Below are 9,703 nucleotides of genomic sequence, written 5' to 3'. Positions count from 1 at the left end.
GTTATGTTTGAAGTTTAACATTTGTTAAAATTTAAACATTTGTTTAACATTTGTTAAAAGTATGACAATTGCTGCCACTGTGTCAACCCATCTTGTTGGGGGTCTGTTTTCAATGACCCTCCACTTTACCAAGCAAGATGTCTTTTTCCAGGGACTGATCCCTCCTGATAACATGTCCAAAGAATGAGAGACCAAGTCTTGCCATCCTAAGGAGAATTTTGGCTGTACGTATTCCAAGACAGATTGCGTTCTGCTCCTGTAAAGATTTACAGCCTCGGAAACCCTGGTCACTATGAGTTGGAACCAACTCCACGGTACTTAACAACAACAATGGGGTTGTCATAAGTATGTACTGACTAGGCGGCAACAGGTAGTAGTAATCATTAGCCATTGGTATGTGGCATCAAGTCAGTTCTGACTCATAGGAACCTTGTACAGGGTTTCCGAGGCTGTAAATATTTGATATCAGCAAACCTCATCATTCCCTTAAAGAGTGGCTGATGGATTCAAACTGCTGACCTTGTAGTCAGCAGCCCAATGCATAACCCACAACCCCATTAAGGCTTCAGTCACTAGCCATTTTTATTATTTTTGTTAAGTGCTGTTGAGTCAGTTCTGACTCACAGGGACAACTATAATGAGACACTACCTCATTCCTAGTACAATGGGAATGATCAATAAAACAACAAATACAAGCACTGACCAAGATGTGGGGAATATTGGAAACTTTATTCACTGCTGCTGGGAATGTAATATGGTACAGCTATTTTCAAAAACAATTTGGCCATCCCTCAAAAAATTAGAAGCAGAACGACACTATGACCCAGCAATTCCACACATATAGATCTATAACCATTGGTTTCTGTTGTTAGGTGCCATCAAGTTAGTTCTGACTCATAGTGACCCTATGCACAAGCGAACAAAACCCTGCCTGATCATGTGCCATCCTCACAATTGTTGTTGTGTTTGAGCCCAATGTTGTAGTCACTGTGTCAGTTCATCTCCTTGGGGGGTCTTCTTTTTTTGCTGGCCCTCTGCTTAACCAAACATGATGTCATTTTCCAGAGATTGATTCCTCCTGATAACATGTCCACAGTATATAAGATACAGTCTTGCTGTCCTGACTCCTAAGTAGTGACATGAAAGGATATATGTATGTAAACCTACCCACCAATAGATGTATGGATAAACAAAATATGGAATATACACACACTGGAATACTATTCAGCCTTAAAGAAAATTAAAATCCTGAAATATGGTACAACATGAATGAACCATGAAGACTATATACTGAGTGAAGTAAGTCAATCACAAAAGGACAAATATTTCTTGGTCTTACTTAAACAACAATAGTAGATCTATAGAGATGAATGATAACAAGTGGTTATCAGGGATGGGAGGGGTAAAGGGGAAAGGGAATTATTCTCTGGGAAGTAGCGAAGTGAATTCTTTGTCTACGGTATTGGAAAAGTTCGCATTGACTAAGGGTAATGGTTATGTAACTTGAGTAATGTAACTGATACCACTTAGCAGTATACTAGGAAAAAAAGGGAGCAAATATGTATTACTTATAATTTTACATTGGCAGCAAAAAAAAAAAAAAAAGTCTGCATGTGTTGACACTACTTTGGTATTAGGTTCAACTAAACACCTCTTGGAGTAAGATTTTTTTTTGGTTTGAAGGCTTATGGATGTGGTTTTGTGGGTCTACCCAGTCTAACATTGCTTTTAGAGTTTCTATTCTACCTCTTGGTTTAGTGTGTAGTGTCTAGGGTCTTAAAAGCGGCCACCCAAGATTTAGTTGGTCTCTATTTGCCTGGAACACTAGAAGAAGGAGACCCAAGAATCCGTGAAGGAAATGGACTGTAATTTAACTGCCTTCATGAATTACTACCTCCTTTGGCAGCCATGAGACCAGAAGAAATGTTTGGTGCCTGGCTACCATTCCTTAACATTTTCATCACAGGCCTAAGAGATGAATCCTGATCAAAGGAACAGAAATATCAACGTCTTATAGAAACCAAACTTACTGGAGACTGGAGAAAACCCAAATCTATTGTTCTGAAATAATCTTTAAATCTGGAGATGATATTAACCCATGAAGCCATTTTTAAACTAAATAATTTAACTCCATTCATACTAAATGTCAGCCTTAATCATTTAAAGAATTGCTTTTTAAAAGAATTATCCACATGAGATCAAAATGACAAGAATAACTCTAAAGCTCAGAGAGTAAAAGTTAATGGCAGTGAAAAAACCTGGGTAGAGATAGTGAGAATGGCGACAGTGAAGAACATAACTAATGACACTGAACTATACATGCAGATACTGTTGAGCCAGTGTATTGTGTGTGTGTGTGTGTGTGTGTGTGTGTGTGTACATTTTCACTAAAAAAAGAGAAGGAAATCCTGGGGAACCACAAAAAACAAACCAACCCAAAATTTGGGGTGGGACTTAAACACAGGCAAATGAATGCCATCATTTTGTCACAAAGCTATGCTTGCTATAACAGAGAGTGGGAAAATAAAGAGGATCAAGGAATGCACAGCGCTCTGCAAGTCCTTACAGGCAGGCTCAGTTCTTTCTTGAACCCACTGGGAGGAAGTCTCCTTTTAGCTACCACTGGAGAAACTCACGTCATCTTGGCTGCAAGTGACAGTGATGTCAGACTGGTGAAGTCAATTCTCCACCAAAGGAAGAAATGGTCAGAGAGAACAAAGAGTGACCAGGAGCCTAAAGGTGTGCCTGTATTTTTTTCCCCTCCTCCCTATCACCCAAACTATCCTGTGTCTAATCCCTGCCCTGTGCTCCACCTTCCCCTCCCTCCCCTCACCCACCCCCAACATCCCAATAATCAATAGAGACTCCCTCCCACCCCCCTTTAGTATGGGTTCTTTCCCTTAGTCTTTTACAGTAGTGGGCCTATGCAGTATTTCTCTTTTTGTGACCGACTAATTTCACTCAACATAATGCCCTCAAGGTTGTGCCTGTATTTTTGATAAGCTGAAAGGGTGGGGTTACATGGGTTGTTCATACACGGAAGATAGAAGTGGGTGGGTGTGAGTTCCTATAACTCCATGAACATTCTTATCTCGAGTCTTAGTTCAGTTATGGTCTTGTCCATGAAGTTATCAAGGAAGAGTTACTAGTCATTTCTCTAACTAGCAACATTTTCTCTTTTCTCCACAACTGAGTTTCCTCTTCTGTCATTAACTACTGTATTTCTTACATTGTTTACATGTCTGAAGGGAGCCCTAGTAGTGCAGTGATTAAAAGCACTCAGCTGCAAACCAAAAGGTTGGTTGGTTGGTTGGGATCCACCAGCCGCTCCATGGGAGAAAAGATGTGACATTCTGCTTTTATAAAGATTGTTGTTTCTGCTAAGTACCTCTGAGTTAGTTCAGACTCATAGGGACCCTGTACAGGCTGGTGGGTTTGAACCGCCAACCTTTCAGTTCAAGCTGATCTTGCAGTCCAGTGCATCATCCTGCAGACCACACCAGGACTCCGAATCTGTAAAGATTACAGCCTTAGGAACCTGTGGGACAGTTCTACTCTGTCCTACAGGGTTGTTATGAATCAGAAGTTATTTGACTGCATTGGTGTTTTTTTGTTGTTACTGTTGTTGTGTTTAAAAAAATGTATCTGACCTTTCTAACTAAGCCTTTTGAGGCAAAATTCCCACCAGAATCACCACTGGCTCTCCCAAGTGCCCTGCACAATGCCAGGCACATATAAGGTCCTCAAAAAAAAAAAAGAAAAAAAGTTATGAATAAATAGGTAAATCTGATTGTGAAATCAGTGAAGCAGGCCTAAGATTCTTCAAGTAAAAAGATGGTGGATCACCAACTACAAGAAGCAGGTAGGATTTCTTATGGCCATGTAAGGGCAAGAAACCAGGGAAAGCAGGGGACAGAGGTGGGATGGGATCCATTAGTCATGGAAATTCATCATACACACAAGGAGTACATTTATATTGTTGTTGTGAAGTGCTGTCCAGTCTGTTCCGACTCATAGTGACCCTGTATAGGGTTTCTGAGGAGTGATTGATGGGTTTGAACTGCCAGCCTTGAGGCTCAAACTGACCTTGTAGTCCAGTGCATTATCCTGCAGTGCCACAATATTAGGGTGTAGTTTTTTCAAATTACTACTCATGTAACTATATGTTCCATGTTTCATTTAAATGGCTACAATGTCAAATGTATCTTGGCATAAAAACACTACCACCACCACCGTCATCAACAAAAAATAGAGTTCTTTCTCTTATGTCATTTTACTGAAAAATCAAAGTAGTTAGTATCTTCATTTCACATGCTAGGGTACTGACGTGAAGGATGCCTCGAAGGGTCCTGTGCTATCTCCTCAGATATCTGCTCCTTAGGGAATGCCACAAACAATATTCCTCTTTCATTTTCTTAGAATGCACTCAGTAATCAAAAATGAAAACCCAAGCTGGATTATTGGATCCATCATTCTCTTAGATACTGATGTTTCAAAAAACACTTTGAGGCTCATGTAAGTCCAAATTGTTATCATTAATCAAGTGACATGAAAGGGATTGTTCTCTTTTTATAGACTCATTATATTAGGATATTAAAGAAAGCCAAGAAGCCTCACCTAGCTTGAGTTTGGTGATATGTTTGATAGTGTTCTATGAAGTCTTTCTCATTAAATTTGATTTGGCTTGTATAGTAATTTGTGGTCTTACACAAGAATAATGGTAAATGAAGTTAATAATACAACAAAATGAATCATGTTGGAAATCAGGAAGTAAGGAAGTAGTTACTGGATTCCTGCTGGGAGAAAAGTATAGTTTATTTTAAAATAAAGGTAACTTGTTTCTCTATTCTTCATGAAAAATTTCTCTGGGAATCATTGGTGGCCCAAATGAAAACCTCTATCCTTTCCTGCTGTTGCTGGTGTATACTGACAAGTCGGTTCCGACTCTTAGTGACCTTGTATAGGGTTTCCAAGGAGCAACTGGTGGGTTTGAACCACTTACACTGTGGTTAGCTTACCTTACAGTACCACACCAGGACTCCTATTCTTCCCTGGTTGTGGCTGGCTGTGTGCCGTGGAGTCAGTTTTGACTCATAGAGACCCTGTACAGGGATTCTGAGGCTGTAAATCTTTATGGGAACAGAATGTCTCATTTTTCTCCCACGGAACAGCTGGTAGTTTCGAACTGCTGACCTTGCAGTTCGCAGCCCGATTCATAATCACTACATTACCAGAGCTCTTCCCTAGACCACTAAAATATACTTTCTAAGAGGGTGATTGTATTTCCACAGTTTATAAGTTATGCAGAGAATGAAACAGAACATATTTCAGCAACTGAAATCCTTTAAGTTCTAAAAAATTTCAATATCTATATTAAAAGCTATACAAATTTGAGTTTATATTGGACACTTTTACTGTATCTTCAGCTAAAAAGTTAGAACACTAGCATCTATAGAATATGGGAAAACATGTTGCTATGAAAACAAGCATTTCATTATTAATCTATTTTCCATATCTTTTAGAATTGCATGTAAGTCTTTTATATTTTTTATTTCAACAGAAACTAGGATTTTAGTAGGTCCAGAGATAGGAAAAAGATGACAATAAAATGTCCTATGTATTAGTAATCCAACCCCAAGGGATTTCTTATACTTATCTTGTATTCATAGTTTCTTCATAGAGACTAGAGTGAGACAGGACAACAGGACAACATTGAAAAGGGAAATGTTCATGTCAACTGTGAGAAACTAGTTTTGGAAAACAAGGCCTAATAGTTCTTATCTCTGGCAAGTTCAGTATGGAATGCAGGGTTGAATTCTGTTCAGCTGGTAGACAAATGTTTTCTATAGTGACAGATAACCCTATCAAAATTTTCTTTAGCTGGCTTCCTCTGCAGGGAATAGCCATTGGTTAAGTCAGATTTAAGTAAGAGTTCTTAGCCGGTTTTGCAGAAATGATTTGCCCCATCTTGTGTACTTGGCCAGTGATTTAAAATCTTTATGGAAGCCGATTGTCACATCTTTTTCCCATGGAGCTGCTGGTGAGTTCGTATCACTGAACTTCGGGCTAGCAGTCAACCACTTTAGCCACTGTGTCACCAGGGGCTGTTTGATCAACTGGGTAGGTGGAACAAAAATATGTGATTTCTAAAAGGATAAACCAAAATCTTTTGCTGAGTTTCAATGAAGCAGCCCAGTAGAAGCTGATCTCTAAGCAAAATCACCAATTTATTTAAATTTCAAGAAAAATTTAAAATGAATGTATTATCCTTTTAAGTTTAACATGTTCATTATTTACTATTTTTATTCTGCTGAAAATCTGTAAAAAGGTAAAATGATTTTAAAAAGGGTTTTCTGACACAAATGAAATTTCATACTCACAGGATGTTATTTGATTCTTATATGCATAATTAACGAAACTTTTAAAATTAAAATTAGACATTTTCCAAAAATTACTCAGAAACACTACTATGTACTTTTTATACCAACACCAATATTTTATGATTAGCTTTTTGTTAACAAAAAACATCTTTACTCAGTCTTCAATTTTATACTAGTCTGAATACTCAAACCACAAATATACAAGCCTATCTAAATGGCAAAAGTATAAAATGAGATTACCCTTTTATAGAATCAGCTAAATTATTTGTAAGAGCAAAAAGTTAATATTGGAAATTAAAAACCTAAATTTCTAACATTACTATAGATTCAAACATACACAGGTTTACTTAGGCCACAGGACTGCCCATTAGCCTTTCTTGTCGGAGAGCAATTAATCTCTTGAACCATTTTTCCTCAGCCTCTGCTTTATCAATAAATAACTGAAATAAGAAAAAGAAAAAATAAGTTATTATTTGTAAATAACTGAGATTTAACCTCATACAATACAAACGATCTTTACAGAGTACATATTTCAGGACAAGCTTTGGACACTGTTTAACTCTTGGTGACTAACTGAAGACTCTCTATTTGGAATGAATAATGCTCAGAAACTCTTGGGAGTGAAGGGACTAACATCAATACTATTGGTTAGCATTCTGTACTTCAAATTTGTGACATGCCCTTCCCACCACTAGTCCTTGAGATACAGGAGAAATCACTCCATTTCTCAGATGAGAAAGCAAAACATGATGCTAGTGACATGTTCATGGTCAATGAATAAACTAAAGCTAGCCCAGAATTCTATCTTTTAGTGCCTCATTTAAAAGAAAGCAACTCTTCTCTTTGCCTATTTTTGTTTATCATAACAAAGGCTACTCCTACTGGGGACTTTAGACACAGAGAAGGAGAGGGGCTGTGTGCTGTGACAGGGTTGGGGGTGGGGAGGGGGGGAACTGGGGGGGGGTGGGAGGGGGGTGTGGGTGGTGTGGGGGGTAGGCTTGTAGGGTATACCCTTTGGTTGGTTGATGATGCATGGAGGGGATTATAACCATGGCAATGAAACGATATAGGATAAAATGAATATAAAACTAATGTTCTCCCATGTAAACTATCACATAATTCACATTATAATAAATAAATAAAAAAGAAAGGCTACTCCTAACATAGAGGCAAGATTGGGGTATACTGGATTCAAATACATGTGACAACTCTAAGGGCTGGGTCAGCTCTCTAATCTGAGCAAATTGAAACACATGAATCTACTTCTTGTAATGTTCTTGCACCAGCTCCCAAGGACTTCATTTCATTTCAACGAACCAGATACCAAGTGACATGCTGAAGGGTTAAGGATCTTACATTTGGATGAGCCAGAGAATTGTCGTCTTGGTACTTGATAGCAGTAGGGATGTTGCTAGGGTCTATTTCTTTTTCAATATTGGGAGGATCGACCACTGCAGATGTTGGTCCTGAGGCTGTAGCTGTGTGCTTCACTTCCGTAGGTTCCACTGACTGAAAGGAAAATACACATTATTAATTGGTGCATAATATGCAATTATAATTTTACTTCAGTAAAATTTCTGATTTACAATAACAATGGCTCAGTTTAATTTCCTTTGAGATAATACCCTTCTTTAAAAAAAAAATGCTTAGTTTCCAAATGAGAAACAATTATTCCTATCTAAACAAACAAATAATTAGGAAATGTTTATTATCTCACATAATTAGTATATTTTTCTTGAGAAACTGATGTTTATGAGTCTATATTATTAAAATATTTGTTTCACATATCTAAATTTTATTACTAAAAAAAGTCTGTAACAGATCTCCAGCATTTGGTTGCCTCCTTCCTGTACAAAAATAGCAAAATCAAAAGTTACTTTAAAAAAAACACACAAAAAAACAGCTTTAATGAGATACAGATACAGTTGCTTTTTTGTTAAGTGCTATCAAATCAGTCCCGACTCATAGTGACCATGTATAGAGTTTCCAAAGAACAGTTGGTGGGTTTGAACTGCCGATTTTGTTTCACAGTACAAGTGTTGATACTGCAGCACCACACAAGGAGTCCATAGTCTATATACTATACAATTATTCCACTTAAAATGTATAACCCAATGTTTTTTCATATATTCGAAGTTGTGTAACCATACCATCATAACCAATTTAAGAACATTTTCTCCTTTCCCTCAAATAACCTCACACCCATTAACAATCACTCAATTCCTCCTAACTGTCCCATCCCTGTTGCTGTTAAGTGCTGTCGAGTCGGTTCAGACTCATAGCGACCCTGTATAGGGTTTCTGAGGAGCAGCTGGTGGGTTTGAACATCTGATCCTATAGCTCCACACCAGGAGTCCCTCCCTAGGCAGTCTACTTTGTCACTGTGGATTTGCCTATTCTAGACATTTCATATAGATGTGACTCGCTTCTTTCACCAAGCATAATTTTGTTTTCCAGGTTCACTGATACTGAAGCATGTATTTATACTTCATTCCTTTTTATGGGTGAACAATATTCCATTGTATGGAATACCATATTTTAATTATTCATTCATCAATGTGAAGACTCAAAGGTTATCTTTTAAGGCTACTTAGGACACTTAAAATATTCTAAAAGTTGAAATAAATGTATATTATATCTTTGGTAAAAATAAAAGTAGGATTTTGCTGCCATCCTGTAAAGTTTAGACACTCAATTCCTGCCACATTTACTGAGTGCTCATCACACGCCATACACTGTGCTAAGTGCTGGGGACATAAAGACTATGAGAACATTGCTCTTGTCTTGAAGGAGCTGAGTGTAGTGCATACTCAGCTAAATTACACCATTTCCTTCCCTGAAAGGAGAAGCCCAGCCTGACAACTGATTAGGACCAAGGTTGCAGACATAATATGAAATGGGTTAGATGAGAAGTTGAAATAAAAAGTTAAAAAAAAAAAAATCAAGGTGATATAGGTGATTAATTTTACTACTTATCCTTGATTTATTTGATTCTATACCTATTGCTTTTCAATTTCCACTTATCTACTTCTGATATCTCCTCCTCTGGATGAAGTGGAAAAGAAAACATCATTGGGGTGAAAAAAAAAAAGGTCTAGAGAATGAAACGTGTATGAATTAGTTAATCCTTTCTTTAAATAACTGTCTTAAATTTGAATACCCAAGTATTTAACTAGCATTTGTTGAGCACTGCTCATTGCCAAACACCTTATGATAGAACAAAGCACTGGGCACAGTCCAATTAGAGATTGTTGTTGTTGTTAAGTACCGTCGAGTTGGTTCCGACCCATAGCGACCCTGTACAGGGTTTCTGAGGAGCAGAA

The 9,703-nt window shown here is 37.7% G+C and overlaps 1 protein-coding gene across 1 annotated transcript in view; it reads right to left on the bottom strand.

Annotated features, from left to right (window-relative positions):
- Positions 1–6,727: 6,727 nt before the first annotated feature.
- The window catches only part of RSRC1 (arginine/serine-rich coiled-coil 1), a 534,244-nt gene continuing 531,268 nt past the window's right edge, over positions 6,728–9,703 (bottom strand). The window contains exons 8-9 of the mRNA XM_006861773.1: positions 7,737–7,889; positions 6,728–6,820 (exon numbers count right to left, since the gene is read on the bottom strand). Of these exons, the coding sequence (XP_006861835.1) occupies positions 6,728–6,820; positions 7,737–7,889 (246 nt within the window). The remainder of the gene's footprint in view (positions 6,821–7,736; positions 7,890–9,703) is intronic.

This window comes from Chrysochloris asiatica, unplaced genomic scaffold (genome assembly GCF_000296735.1).
Source record: "Chrysochloris asiatica unplaced genomic scaffold, ChrAsi1.0 scaffold00043, whole genome shotgun sequence".
Lineage (NCBI taxonomy): Eukaryota > Metazoa > Chordata > Mammalia > Afrosoricida > Chrysochloridae > Chrysochloris > Chrysochloris asiatica.
This window is presented reverse-complemented; position numbering and strand designations above follow the sequence as displayed.